This window comes from Taudactylus pleione, unplaced genomic scaffold, assembly GCF_031769625.1.
Source record: "Taudactylus pleione unplaced genomic scaffold, aTauple2 ptg000130l, whole genome shotgun sequence".
Taxonomy (NCBI): domain Eukaryota; kingdom Metazoa; phylum Chordata; class Amphibia; order Anura; family Myobatrachidae; genus Taudactylus; species Taudactylus pleione.
In genome coordinates this window covers 1,193,346-1,209,041 of record NW_028284532.1, presented here as the reverse complement: position 1 = coordinate 1,209,041, position 15,696 = coordinate 1,193,346, and the positions used below count along the sequence as shown (strand labels likewise).

General features: G+C 45.5%; 1 protein-coding gene across 1 annotated transcript in view; it reads left to right on the top strand.

Annotated features, from left to right (window-relative positions):
- The window catches only part of PA2G4 (proliferation-associated 2G4), a 55,003-nt gene that overhangs the window by 33,472 nt on the left and 5,835 nt on the right, over positions 1 to 15,696 (top strand). Inside the window, exons 6-10 of the mRNA XM_088473058.1 lie at positions 5,603 to 5,666; positions 11,391 to 11,469; positions 11,837 to 11,915; positions 12,674 to 12,807; positions 13,290 to 13,384. Coding sequence (XP_088329184.1) covers positions 5,603 to 5,666; positions 11,391 to 11,469; positions 11,837 to 11,915; positions 12,674 to 12,807; positions 13,290 to 13,384 — 451 coding nt within the window. The remainder of the gene's footprint in view (positions 1 to 5,602; positions 5,667 to 11,390; positions 11,470 to 11,836; positions 11,916 to 12,673; positions 12,808 to 13,289; positions 13,385 to 15,696) is intronic.

The window sequence follows — 15,696 nt, the reverse complement described above, 5'->3', positions numbered from 1 at the left end:
CGCTTCAGGGTCGTTGGTCCGCGGAAGAAGCACTTCTCCCCATCAACATCCTGGAACTGCGGGCTGTGTACAGGGCCCTGCAGTCGTCCGGCCCCGCTCTTCACGGAAGGGCGGTTCAGGTGCAGTCCGACAACGCCACCACGGTGGCGTACATCAACCACCAAGGGGGAACTCGCAGTCGGGCAGCAATGTCGGAGGTGTCTCGCATTCTTGCTTGGGCGGAGTGTCACGTTCCAGCGATCTCGGCAGTCTTCATTCCCGGAGTCCTCAATTGGGAGGCGGACTTCCTCAGCCGTCACGATGTGCATCCCGGGGAATGGTCGCTTCACCCAGAGGTGTTTCAGCTACTCGTGGACAGGTGGGGGCTGCCGGAGCTGGACTTGATGGCCTCCCGTCACAATCACAAGTTGCCCGTTTACGGGTCAAGGACAAGAGACGCAGGCGCCTGTCTGGTAGACGCTCTGTCGGTGAAATGGACGTTTCACCTGGCGTATCTGTTTCCTCCGATATCCTTACTTCCTCGGGTTCTGCGGAAATTCAAGCAGGACGGCGGCACGCTCGTGCTGGTGGCTCCGGCGTGGCCCAGACGTCCTTGGTACTCCGATCTGAGGTGCCTCTCCATCGACGCTCCGTACCTTCTTCCTCAGCGTCGGGACCTGTTGTCTCAGGGGCCCTGCCTTTACCCGGATCTGGGTCGGCTGTCTTTGACGGCGTGGCTCTTGAGACAGCCGTCTTGAGGTCTAGGGGTTTCTCCAGTTCAGTGATTGGTACCATGCTTAGGGCACGCAAGCCTGCCTCCGCGCGGATTTACCACAGGGTGTGGCGCACTTATTTTCAGTGGTGTGAATCCAGAAACTATGATCCGCAGGTGTTCCGGGTTTCCAGAATCTTGGAATTTCTTCAATCGGGTTTGGACCTCGGCTTACGCCTGGCCTCTCTGAAGGTTCATGTGTCTGCTTTGTCCGTGTGGTTTCAGCGACGGATTGCTACACTGCCAGATGTTTACACCTTTTTCCAAGGTGTTCTCAGGATCCAGCCTCCCTTCGTGCCTCCGGTGGCTCCGTGGGACTTGACGGTGGTACTGAGGGTCTTGCAGGGTCCTCCTTTTGAGCCGCTTGAGTCGGTGGAGCTCAAGTGGCTGACGTTTAAGACCATTTTTCTCCTGGCAATTGCTTCGGCCAGGAGGGTTTCAGAATTGGGGGCGCTTTCCTGTCGCCCTCCTTTTCTGATTTTTCACCAGGACAGGGCAGTGCTCCGCACGCGTCCTGAGTTTTTGCCCAAAGTGGTTTCAAAGTTCCACATTAATCAGGAACTTGTTGTGCCAGCTTTTCAGTCACCTGATCTTTCTGCTGGTGAGGCTTCCTTGGATGTGGTCCGGGCACTTAGAATCTATGTGGACCGGACTGCTTCGGTTAGGAAGTCGGATTCTTTGTTTGTCCTCTTCGGTTTTCACAAGAGGGGTTGGCCTGCCAACAAGCAAACGTTAGCCCGTTGGCTTCGTTCAGTTATTTGTGAGGCTTATGCGCAGGAGGGTTTACCTGTGCCAGCCTCTGTTAAGGCTCATTCCACTCGTTCTGTGGGTCCCTCTTGGGGCGCCTCCGCTGTTCAGCTGTGTAAGGCGGCTACTTGGTCTTCAATTCAGACGTTTTTGAGGTTTTATGCGTTTGACACCTTCGCCTCTCAGGATGCATCCTTTGGGCGCCGGGTACTCCTTTCAGCACAGGAGCGTCCCCGCCCTTAGTTGAACTGCTTTGGGACATCCCCAAGGTCAACCCTGTGGACCCCCTATGGACCCTGAAGTAGAAAACGAGATATGGTAAGAACTTACCTTTGTTATCTCTGTTTCTACGAAGTCCATAGGGTCCACAGGGCGCCCGCCCTGACGCACCTGGCTTCAAATGGGCTGTGTGGCTGGTCACCGGTTTTCCGTCTCCCATTTCTGTGAGTATGGTTTCTTGTGTGTTCCAGTCTTCCTTCTCTCTGTTTAGTCTCCTCCTCCGGCCTTAGCTGCTTACCAACTGAGGTGCCTGTGGCCGGGGCGGGGTATAGAGGAGGACGGACCCAAGTGCATCCTGGGAGCAGCAAAGCTTTAACTGCGTGGTGCCCGTGGATCCAGATCCAGCTATACCCCAAGGTCAACCCTGTGGACCCTATGGACTTCGTAGAAACAGAGATAACAAAGGTAAGTTCTTACCATATCTCTTGTTTTTCTTGTCCCTGATAGTTCAGGAAGGGTCTCTATTGCAAGCCCTTGAACGCCTTTTTTGATGCCTGAATTCTCTAAATATGATTCAGGTCATGACACCCAAGTGCTATATTCTAAACATAAAGGCTCCTTACTGCTTGGCGGGGTGGTGTGTAATTTGCTGTATAAGCTTAGTGTCCAGATCAGTGTCCCTGAATGCCCCAGTACTTGCCAAGTGTGACGGGTGGACAGGTTTGGAAGGTTTCAGAGGAGGAACACCTTGTGCTTGTTAGCAGGGAAGGGATGAAGTGCCCTGTGCACACAGCAAGCCTTCCCTGAGATGCAACATACTAGATCTGCACATTAAACAGTTTATGGCAAATGCAGTTGTGTTTTCAATATCCAAGAATAACCTTCAGAAATATGAGTGCACCCATTACTGAACTAGTTTGACTGGAGCAGTCTAAATAGTCTGAAACATTTGACTATGGCTCAGCCTTCTGTCCAGGTTTAGCACTACAACTACCATTCTATACCAAATGGGTTGTACTTTGTTTCATGTCTTTGTGCAATTTATTTAAAGTTTTTACTTTTCCAAAAATGGCCGAACTACAGTCAATGTGATCATTCACAGTTTCTGCCAAGTGCCAAAACGAATGTGGCCAAAGAGTGTGATAACATTTTAGTAGTTTTATGTTGAATGGCAACATGTTGTGATAGTGCACTATAGGAGGCAACACAATCCCCAAATCCCACTACTGTCAGGATAACATGTCCTGCCCTACAGCTTTTAAGAGTATTTTACACCTGTCCTCTGTGTACACTGCCTGTCCTGATTATATCGGTGGAAGGATTGTAGACAGCGCTATAATCAACACTTGGATGTCAGAGTTGCTAGGATGTGTATTCTGGACACAGCGGTTACTTGTACATGGCAAGTGGTGGCTATTACATTGTGTGGGGAATTCCATTGTCTATTTTTTTGGGGCACCCAAAGTACTGGTCACCCGGCAGAGCAATTCAGTTGTTGCTCTAATCGGGTGTCATTTACTTTTGTCGTACCCAAAAGCACTGGGTAACCCGCCTAAAGTCTGTGTTAGGGCACCCAAACCCTGGACTTATCGCAAATTTCGCCTCACCACCTCAGGAGGCTGCATGGAGAAATGTGAGCAGCCGCATCTGTGGGAGCCCAAACGGCAAAACAAGAATTGCTGCCGATGGGCACCATCTAGTGGCGGGCATGAGAAAATAATTGTATCGCCCCCGATGTCATGTAGTTACAAGTGTGAACACTGTCAGAGTATGCAGCTGAGCTTCCCCCAACTGCAGGAGAACTTAGGGCCTGATTCAGACCCACTCGCGAGCGGCTGTACGCTCGCAAGTGGGTCGATGGTCTGCACTGAGCATGCGCACGACGGAGGGAGCTCCGTCGTGCGCATGCGCCAGACACGACGAGCGAAGGACTTTCCTTCGCTCGTTGTGTCCGATCAAAGGGGGCGTGCTGTCAATGTTGATTGACAGCACGCCCCCTTTGGTGGGCGTGCCGGGGGCGTGCCTCCCTGACGGGGGCGTTCCCACGGGAACGCCTCCCGTCAGAAGCCGGCCCACTGACATCACTAGTGATGTCAGTGGGAGTGATTTTGGCTCTGATAGAGCCAAAATCACTCCGGATTGCGGTTGAAAACCTCAACCGCAGGCTCCGGCTCGCAATTTCGATGGTCGCGATGGTCACGACCATCGCGGCCATCAAAATGCACGCTCGTATAGCCTGTGGGTGGTGACCCACAGCTATACGAGCGTCCAGGAGGACGCTCCATGAAAAAGGAGCCCGGCCCTCATGCAGAGCGTACGGCTCTGAATGAGGGCCTTAGTTCTACCATTAGCTTTCCATAGCCCCGTGTCTCTGATCCTGTGTGGTACATTATCTTCTGAACTAAGGGCCTGATTCAGAGCCGTTCGCCATTTGTGGTCGTTCGTTCAAAAACAAGGGGTGGCTATTCAAATGATCCGTTCGCAAATTGCAGTCTGTTCCCACCTCTAAGTCTGAACGAGCGAGCAAAACATACGCTCGTTTTTTTGATAAAAACGCCCCCTGGCCGCACGCACCATACGTCATGTCCGCTATTTATTAGATTAATCGAGTACATCGTACAGCGTATGAACTGCTCGCTATTCTTGTGGTTGGTGTTTTCAACCGCTATTTTGCGAGCAGTTCTGAGTTAAAAAAAACCAAGTGACGTGGTCAATGACGCTGCTGGATTAATTATGCACTCCCTTAAAACGCCCGTTTTGACCTTTAAGCACGCCTGCGTTCGGATCTCCACTCCCCGTTTTCAAGCACCTTCCCCTGTTACCACCCACATACGCCTCATTCTGTCACTCAAAATAGCAGGCCCTCGCTATATTGCGTACCAACGATTTTCGGCCGCACTGACTGGTTCGCGCATGCGTACTAAAAACCGTACGCATGCGCAGATGTGCGAATATCGCTCGGAACGAGCGTACTGCCGCTAGCGAGTGGCTCTGAATGAGGGCCTAAATCTTCCACCATCCTTTATGTCCCGATCATGGCCCCTTGCGTTACTTTCCAGTGTCCACTACATCTGCTCCCTGGCATCTCCATACAGAGGTGTAGCACTTTGGCATCCACAAGCTTGTCATCAAAACATTGCCGCAAATCCATTGATGGTGGAGAACTATCAACATCGAACAATCGATGGTTGTAGCATTCACTTTTCCATGGTCAATAAGTCAGGCTGAGAACTCAATGTCAAATTGTCCGTAACCATTGTGATAGGGGCCAAATTTTCCATGAGAACCACAGTGACCTGACTCTTGAAGCTCTAATTAGGGAGGCCAATCCTGGGATCGGGATCCCAGGATTTGGGGCTAAAAAATGGCTGCGATTGAAAGCCTGGCACTGCGCACAGCGTGACGCGAGGTCATGCACAACCTGATGCTGGCTGAACCAGCCCCGCCGGTAAGTAAATGGTGGCTGGGTGGGGGGGGGGGGGTGTTTGTTTACGAAATAGACCTCTTGAAACATTTAGTTGATATTTGTTCCCATGGGGAGAGGGTATTTATCTTGTAGTGGTAGCCATGTAAATCTCCCCACACAAAGCAGTTTTGCAATGGGAACTGAGTTGTATTGAAATGTTTAAGTACTTCTTCTAGAACAAGTATATTAAATGTTTAACACAAACAAATGCTCTGTGGTATTGCACCTTTTTAACCTTGTCTGCTCTGTATTTCTTCCTTTTTCAGGGACGTTGATTCTTTTTGTTCTCTATGATATCTATAAAATGGTCTTTTCTAGGCTTTAATGTGTGATTACATTGGGAAACATGATTACAATAAAGGACTGGTTAGTGGCTGAAATTGTCTCAATGTCGACTTGATGTGTTTTTTCACTTTCAGAACACCCAGGTGACTGAAGCTTGGAACAAGATTTCTCCGTCTTTTAACTGTGTACCCATTGAAGGCAAGTACTCATTAAATGTAGGGATAGGTTAAATCACAGGTTTATCGTTGGAAATTAAAAAGTCTAGATTATAGATGGGTTAAATATAATGTATAACCTATATAGATACTCAAATAACTATGCCCGCACGTCAGGGTTGGCTGGTTTAAACCAACTCTATTTAAACCAAATGTGGTGGGTGTTTGGTTTTTTTTGTAAGGGGGGGGGGGTGTTAAACGCTCTGGTTTTTCTATTATGGTGTGACTACAGGCACAACGCCGTGACTGGTAGTATTCCACATACTTGTTACTTGTGGTCTTTTATCTGAGTAAGCTGAACCAATTCAGTAAATCGCACACACTTCAAAGATATAGGGAGGATGAACCAGATAAGAGAGGTGCTAAATCTGACTTGCATCAAGCTAAGACTTCTCCCCCATCAATTTGATAGGGCAGGAAAAAACCACAGCTAACATTCTCAATCTTAGTAAGAGTAAACACCAACATATAAAACAGGCAATATACTGAGAAACACCGTATGGTTTAATCGCCATGTTTTTTTCCTTTGTGTTTCAATTCAAGACCTTCAGTCCTAATTGAGATGAGTGATCTGCACGATTTGGCATATCGGCATGACAAATCATGTATATCACCTAGTGTGTATGCACAATTGCGTGCTCCCGCTGGTCGCATACGTTATCGTGTGATTGGCTGTGCTGCAGCCAATTACACGATTGCGTGCGGCGCAATATATATTAATGAAGGATGGAACAAGTAATCTTTCTGTCCATTAAATTGTGCAGTGTGTACCTGCAATCATGCGATGTCCAGGGTGAAGGCAAATCGCCCTGAACATCGGCACGATTGCCGGTCGTTTAGGTGTGTACCCAGCCTTAGGGGGGTATTCAATATTGGAGCGAAAAGTCAGTGCTGGCATTTTCGCTCCACATTGAAGGTTTACGGGGATAAAGTATCGGGCGCGCGACCGCTTTTTTCCCGTATTCAATTTGAAAGCTGCGAAAACGGGACCCGGCGGAAAGGTAAGTATCGGAAAAAATTATGGAAAGCATCCAGGGACCCCCCTAATGATGTCCCGAATTAATTTTGTTAGTTTCAAACTTGTTCCTCATATTTATTTACTTTCACCCCAAATTGAAACTTTTTTTTTTTTTAAACTTTTTTTTGACACACAGCTTTTTTAGGGGACTCCCCCAGGGGTGCAGGGTTTTTTTTTTAAGCCTGCACCCCTAAACCCTAATTCTGCACTTTTTTTTGCCACCTATTCAGTGATGAAAAGTTATCCCCGTGTTTTTTCAAAGACTTTTCGCTCCGGTGAAAAAATCTTTGAAATTGAATACGGGATAATGAAAATAGGTGAAAATGACGTCATCGGCGATAACTACCTTTTCGCTTCAAATTGAATATGGCCCTTAAGCTGGCCACACATCAGACCAACTTTCCTCCAACCAACCGTCCAACTTGTCTGTCCAACTAAAACTCTTCCCCACACATCTAACCAACTTTTCAGGCAACCTGCCAACTCTTTCAACAGACCAGCCAACTTCTGTCCAACTTATGATGTCACAGAAGTAGGCGGAGACTGCCTGCCTACTTCTGCATGGTTTGAATAAATATATTGAGAAAAAATAAAAATAAATAAATATATATAGATATAGTGTGTGATACTGGACAGTGCCGAATGAGGGGAGGAGAGTTGGGATGGATCGGCAGGTACGGAGCCATGGTGGCCGGATGCGGTAGAAGTCAGATGGTCATAAAATATATAGAGGCCCATTTATCATTCAAAATTTGCGTTTTCGGGGATAGCCGCAAATATTAAGTATTCTCCGATATCTGTTGCTGTCCCTCCATTTCCGTCGGCAACACAACCCCCATTAGTTTCTGTAGGCGATGCAATGCTGACAGATTTATTAAGTTCCGGAATGTGAAACATTCCGAAACCTTGATGCGCGCAGCATGAGCCTTCTGAAGATGGCGTAAGCCACTGTAGCCTATGGGCTACACATCACAAATCTGTCTGGAAGAAATTTCCAAAGGAAACATCCCTTTACAATGGCCGCAGCGCATGTGTGGTCTGCAGACCGCACATGCGCAGGATCCAAGCACAGGAGTGAAGTGACCGCTGTCTCTGCAGGTGGAACTTCATACATCCAGGCAGTATGATCGCATCCTGCAATGTGATCATGGGCGCTAATATGGTGCCCAGACCGCATTGCAAATGCAATCATTACTATGTGTGTGGTACGTACATGCATGCATACATACATACATACGATCCATAGGGATGTAATTATGAGACCAGCGGTCTCAATTCCAACTGCAGAATCCCGGCAAGAGATTTAACATAGGCGTCGAAATTCGGACGCCTATGTTAATCCTGATGCCGGACCAATCTCCCTCCTGCCGGTTAAGTACAACACTTAGCCCGGGGATGGGGGGTTAGGTTTAGGAACCACCGGGGGAACTTAAGGTGCCTACACACTAGGCGATGTGGTAACGATCCGATATCGTACCCAATTTCCCTTGAACTTTCCCCCGGCACTCCAGGACACTATGTGCAGCGAAAGCTGCACGATCTATCGTGCACGATCTAAAGATTTGTCCATCTTTAGATCGTGCAGGATAGCAAACAGATGCTTGCACATATCAGGGATATCCGTGATGCATGTATCTGTCTGTAAAAAAATAAATAAAACACAGATGCACGGACAGGAACAGTGAGACCCGTCTGTGCTGCTGTTTAAAAAAAAAAAAAAAACTGCATGACCCCTCTCCCAAAAGAGCAACCATCCCCAGGCTTTAGTGACTGTTTTTGGCCGTTTTTCAGCGTGTGGGGGCAAACGGCTGACTAATCGTTTGCTCCCACACACTAGACGATTAGCATTCCAACCAGCCTACTAGTTGGCTGGTTGGAATGATATCGTTCTGATGTGTGGGGGCCTTAAGTCTCTGTGGTGTCACAATATTATCTTATGAATGGTGGATGAGCAAAAAAAAAAGCGCAATTGAAAAAAGTTAATGGGAAATACATTGGGGTTTACAACTTCTGACTGCTCAAGCATCTTCAGCTAGTGTAGAAAGAACTTTTTATTGTTTTGGTTTAGTTCAGGGGTGGGGAACCTTTTTTCTGCCAAGGGCCATTTAGATTTTTAGATAATCATTCGGGGGCCATACAAAATTAACTTAAAAATTAGCCTCCTATATTTGGTTAAAAACTGTATTAACTCACTCTTAATGCGATGGCTGGAACTGCTTATCCTTGGTGAGGCGTGTGATGTTAGCTGGTATTGCTGATGTTGCTACTCGCAACTGATTTTCCAGGTTTGCGTCTGTCAGTCTGGAGCGCAGTCGACTCTTTGCGATGGTCAGTTTTGAAAAGAACTGCTCGCAGCAGTAAGTTGTTCCAAACAGAGATGCATATTTCAATGCATGTCTCCTCAAAGTGGGAAATTCAGCATTGCTTATGTAACGTTTATAGAACTCAAGCAGTGGGAGGTTGTGGTATCTAGCTTTCAGCTCCTCATCACTTTACAGCTGAATGATTTCGTGTTGGAGGTTATCAGGCACATCAGCCGGTTCCACATTGAAAGGTGTAGCAAAGATGTTCAATCGTATTTGTTTACTTTTCACGTCTTTAAATCTTTAATTCAAATGCCTCAATTAGTTTTTCACATTCACCAGAATATTCGAGTGTCGTAGAAGGCTTTTGTCCTTCCAGAGTGGGGAAATGCACCGTGTTATTCCTTTCTAGTTGCACTTTCCACAGCCTTAATTTAGCTTCAAATGATTCCACGTTTGAAAGCAGGGAGCTAGGAAGCTGGCTGGGTCCCTGCAGCTTGATGTTCAGCTCCGAGAGGTACTTGGTAATGTCCACCATGAATGCTAGATCACACAGCCACTTGCTATCACTGAGTTCCCTGACAGGTTTTCCTTTCATATCCATGAACTGCTTGACTTCATCCCGCAGTTGGTAAAACCTCATGAGCATGTTCCCGTGACTCAGCCACCAGACTTCAGTGATAAACAAGCTCACCGTACTCTAGTCAAGAACATTCAGTAACTCCTTAAATTGGCCGCTGTTAAGCCCTCGGCTTTTGACAAAATGTATACATGACACTACTGTTGACATCACATTGTTGAGCTTCAATGACTGTGCACAGAGACTTTCTTGGTGTATGATGCAGTGGCATATATTTATATCACTTGGATCAAGACTGAGACGATTCAGTTCTTTCTTGACAAATGCAATTGGCCCTTTTTGTGAGCCAACCATGGCTGGAGCTCCATCTGTAGTAAGGCCACTTTAACTTTTCAAATGTTAGCTCAAGCTTTTTCATTGCCAAAACAAGTCTCTCAAACAAGTCCTCACCTCTTGTAGTGCCATGCATGGCTGCTAGTGACAGCAGTTCCTCTCTCGTGTCAAACTCTTCAGTTATCCCACGAACAAAAACAGCCAGTTGGGCAGTATTTATTATGTCTGTTGTCTCGTCACAAGCCAGAAAGAAAAATTGGAAATCTCCTGCAGAAACCTGTGTTTTTTCAATATCTTGTGCTAAGTCAGAAATCCGATCTGAGACTGTTCTCCAAGACAAACTAACAGTCTGAAACCATTTTACTTTGGTGCTAATAACTCCGCAGCAGCCACCATGCACTCCTTCACAAACTCTCCCTCTATATGAGGCCGCAGCTTTTTTGCGATGAGCTCGCTCACTACAAAACTCGCCTGAATAACGTTGTCTCTGTCACAATGAGGCCTAGTGAAAGTGGCTTGTTGTGATTCCAAACTCCCCTGAAGTGCTTTGATTTTATCCAAACGCATTTGGCCTCTCAAATCATTGAGTTTAGCATGTTTTGAGCTGTAATGACGCTCCAGATTTACTTTTTTTCCTTACTGCTAACGCATCGCCACAAACTAGGCACACAGGTTTGCTTTTGACTTCAATAAAAAAAATACTCATTTGTCCAATGTTCTTGGAAAGACCGACATTCTGCATCAACTTTTTTTTCTTTTTTTTTGTAATCGCAGCATGTAGGATATCACAGCACTTAATAACTATTATTATCCAGTCACTGGATATTGAGATAGATATAGATAGATATAGATAGATAGATAGATATATAGATATAATATATATATATATATATATATATATATATATATAAAATTCCTAGCCTGCCTGCCACTTACTGTCATCTGGCTCACACAATATATACACTGAATACACCGTTCCAGAAGCCAAGAGAAGAGGGAGGCTGTCTGTATGTTGCCAGGCAGTGTCTGCAGGGGCAGTCTCTATGGATGTGTGACAGGCAGATTGCTAAGGCAGCCCTGGGGTCCTCTCAGTCCTAACCAGCCTGACGACAGCACTGACTGTACACACCCCCTGCTGTGCCACCACTGCCTTCCTGCCCGCGCTGTTATGGTAAGATCCCTGCACTAACCAGCTCAAAGACAGGCCCTGATTCCACCCTGTGCGCTGCCTGCCGCCGCAGATGGGGAGAGAACCCTGACACTGGTGCTCACGCATGGATATCCTTAAAACCTGAACTGTAATGGCAGATTTTGGGAAACCTTGTACTATTTTATTTAAAGAACTGTTAATTTAGTGTGTGTGGGTGTGGGGGTTTTTTTTTTTTTTTTGTTATAAAAGCGAGCGTGTTTTTTGTTTTTTTTATTATTTGTCTTTAAAGTTCAGTGACTGTAACTCTTTACTTCTCTCATCAGGGATGCTTTCTCACCAGTTGAAACAGCATGTCATTGATGGAGAGAAGACCATCATTCAAAACCCAACTGACCAGCAAAAGTATGTTTCTTCATCTTCCAGCCTTGTTTCTAAAATGACCTTTGTGTTGAAATATCTAGTCCATACGAATGAAAATGCTGCTCCCTGGAACGCCTGCTTCACTTTGGGTGGGTGCTGTTAGTAGAATGAACAATCTGGATGTTTAAATTCTGTAACCAGAAAAACCAGTAATATGGTCTATACCCCTCTTTTCCTCTGGCTGGTAGCCTAACCTCAATATACAGTGTCAACTATTAGAATAAAATACAGTTCAGTCTATGCCCATTACAGGTTTTACACTGTTCACCCTGTAGATGTGACATGGCAGTGTTTCATTTCTTAAAAATAATTTCTGTTGGGCATCTTGGTTATCGTGTATTTGTTGTAGGAAGGACCATGAAAAGGCAGAGTTTGAGGTTCATGAAGTCTATGCTGTTGATGTTCTCATTAGCACCGGAGAAGGAAAGGTAAGATTTGGTGCAAATTATTAAGTAACTTGTGCACTCTGAGGCTACTTTGTTAGGTGCACCTTTATGCTAATGAAATTGTATTACGAGCCAATTATGTGGCAGAAACTCAATGCAGGAAGCCATGCAGACATGTTGGGTCGTATCCATGCCAAACTCCAAAATGGGGACTGAATGGGATCGAAGTGACTGTGTGGTGTGGTTGAGTACCTCAAAGTGCTGATCTGGTATTTTCACACCAGTTATCTAGTGTTTACAGAGAATGGTGTGCAAAATGGAAAACATCCAGTGAGGGCAGTTCTATCAGTGAGAGGGGTCAGAGGAGGTAGCCATACAGGTTCAAGTGTACAGGAGACTGACTGCTACTAAAATATCCAGGTGTTGTAATGCAGAGAAGCATCTCTGAATGCACAGCTAGTCTAAGCTATAGCAGCAGACCATACCAGAATCCCCTCCTGTAAGCTAAGAACAGAGCCTCCAATGCACTTTTCACCAAAACTCTACATTTGGGAATTGGAAAAACACTGCTTTTTCTGATGAAACTTTATTTCTGCTTCAATATACAGATTGTGGGATCAGAAATTGGTGTAAACCAGTTAAATCCATGTATCCATCCTACTTTACATCAACAGTTTGAAAGTTTTCTATAATAATTTAGGTACAAAAAGTTGTACCGAATAAAGTGGCCACTTAGTGTATATTCACTGTATGTAACTGTTCTCTACAGGCAGACATGTATGTTGATTTATTTTAATTAGGCAAAGGATGCTGGACAGAGGACAACCATTTACAAAAGGGACCCAACAAAGCAGTATGGTCTGAAGATGAAAACCTCCCGTGCCTTTTTCAGTGAAGTTGAGAGACGTTTTGGTGCCATGCCATTCACTCTCAGGTATAGTTCACTCATGGCTGCTGCCTCCTAAATGCTGACAAGGTTTAGACTAGATTTAATGTCCTTGTCTTTATCAGCCTGTTTCCATTGCTTCACCATACAGTGTGATCTATTTAGTTTATTAGTCCTTAAGGAAGCGCAGAATCTCTGTATTATGTTTTGTACTGCAAACCTGCAGAGAATTGTGTGGTCCTGCTGATCAGACAGGCACTAGAGCATTTTCTTGACTTCGTTTTAAACTTTGATTAATGATGATATCAGCCTTGATCTTCAGTGTCTGCTAGAACGGATGGAGCCATACTGGCCAGGAAAGTTGCATGCAGCCTTGATGGCCATAATGCATTTCCTGGCTCCAAGCACATAAAACTTTATCTTACACATTTCTTAAGTGTTCTACAAGATGGTTTCCCTGTGCACGCTGATAAACACATTCTGTGAACAATTAATAAGCATTGAAATTCCTTTTTTTTGTTATTCTATAGGGCATTTGAAGATGAAAAGAAGGCGCGAATGGGTGTGGTGGAGTGCGCCAAGCATGAACTACTCCAGCCCTTCAATGTACTATATGAGAAGGAAGGTGAGATGATCATGAATACACTGCTCTTGGTGCATGTTCTCCCCTCTTCCTCTTGATTTGGTTTGTGTACAAATATACCTTTAGGATCCAGAACTTGCTTTCAGCATTAACAGTTGCAACAAATCATCAGTGTGAAGGGCTGATACAGAGGTGGCTATTTGCCATTGTGCAGAGCACCAGCCCTATCGGCACACTTTGTTCTTTATCACTGGTCACTTGCACCACCCCTATCCCTGATGCAATACACCCGTCTGATATTGGGCTTATCTTTGTGTGTGCATAATTCTGCATAGCCCATAATGTCATTGACATGCCCCTGTTAAACTTGACCTACATAAAAGCACTCAAAGTCCTTTCAGCCACGTAGGAAGATGCGATTGAGTTGCATACAACTCCACATTTCTTGTAGACGCAGGTGCTAAGAGCTGAAGCATGCGTAGTCCATAAGTATGCAAGATTCGTCTGCGAAACCGACTTGCGTTAAACTCTGCATCAACTTTGATGAAAAGGGTTTGTTGAAAAACAAAGGTGAGTTGCAAAAACCTGTGAGGTGTTGAAATTAATCTGCACAATCTATGGCGGTGTATGCTGTAGTGGGCACCTCATTACACTGTAGGCCATACTAAAGATAGAGGAGGTGTACACCCATGGCCAGAAGTTTTGAGAATGACACAAGTATTGGTTTTCACAAAGTCTGCTGCTTCAGTTGTTATGATGGCAATTTGCATATACTCCAGAATGTCATGAAGAAAGATCAGATGAATTGCAAAGTCCCTCTTTGCAATGACAATGAACTTAATCCCAAAAACATTTCCACTGCATTTCAGCCCTGCTACAAAAGGACCAGCTGACATGTCAGTGATTCTCTCAGTAACACAGGTGAGAGTGTTGACTAGGACAAGGCTGGAGATCACTCTGTCATGCTGATTGAGTTAAAATAACAGACTGGAAGCTTTTAAAGAAAGATGGAGCTTGAAATCATTATTCTTCCTCTGTTAACCATGGTTACCTGCAAGGAACGCGTACAGTCATCATTGCTACACAAAAAGGCCTTCACAGGCAAGGATATTGCTGCTAATAAGATTGCACCTAAATCAACCATTTATCGGATCAAGAACTTAAAGGAGAGAGGTTGAATAGTTGTGAAGAAGGTTTCAGGGTGCGCAAGAACGCCCAGCAAGTGCCAGGACAGTCTCCTAAAGTTGATTCATCTGTGGGATCGGGGCACTACCAGTGCAGAGCTTGCTCAGGAATGGCAGCAGGTAGGTGTGAGTGCATCTTCACGCACAGTGAGGCAAAGCCTTTTGGATGATGGCCTGGTGTCAAGAAGGGCGGCAAAGAAGCCACTTCTCTCCAGGAAAAACATTAGGGACAGACTGATATTCTGCAAAAGTTACAGGGATCGGACTGCTGAGGACTGGGGTAAAGTTATTTTCTCTGAATCCCCTTTCAGATTGTTTGGGGCATCTGGAAAAACGCTTGTCTGGAGAAGGAAAGATGAGTGCTACCATCAGTCCTGTGTCGTGCCAACAGTAAAGCATCCTGAGACCATTCATGCGTGGGGTTGCTTCTCAGCCAAGGGAGTGGGCTCACTCACAATTTGGCCTAAGAACACAGCCATGAATAAAGAATGGTACCAATTCATCGTGCAAGAGCAACTTCGACCAACCATCCAAGAACAGTTTGGTGACTAGCAATGCCTTTTCCAGCATGATGGAGCACCTTGCCATAAGGCAAAAGTGATAACTAAGTGGCTCTGGGAACAAAACATCGAAATTTTGGGACCATGGCCAGGAAACTCCCCAGACCTTAATCCCATTGAGAACTTGTGGTCAATCCTCAAGAGGCGGATGGACAGACAAAAACCCACACATTCTGAGAAACTCCAAGCATTGATTAGGCCAGTATGGGTGCCCATCAGTCAGTATGTGGACCAGAAGTTGATTGACAGCATGCCAGGGTGAATTGCAGAAAAAAGGTAAACACTGCAAATATTGAGACTGCATAAATGAATTGTCAATAAAAGCCTTTGACACTTATGAAATGCTTGTAATTTGACTTCAGTATACCAGAGTAACATCTGACAAAAAGGTCTAAAAACACTGAAGCAGCAGACTTTATGAAAACCAATACTTGTCATTCTCAACTTTTGGCCATGGCTGTATGTGGTAGTAGGCACCTCATTACACTGAAGAAGGCAACCCTAATGAGAATATATAGGATGTCGGGGCTTTCACAGTTGAGCACATATAAAGCCACACCAGGTTAAATAAACATACACTTAATACAGAGAAAACATTAAGTTTATAGTT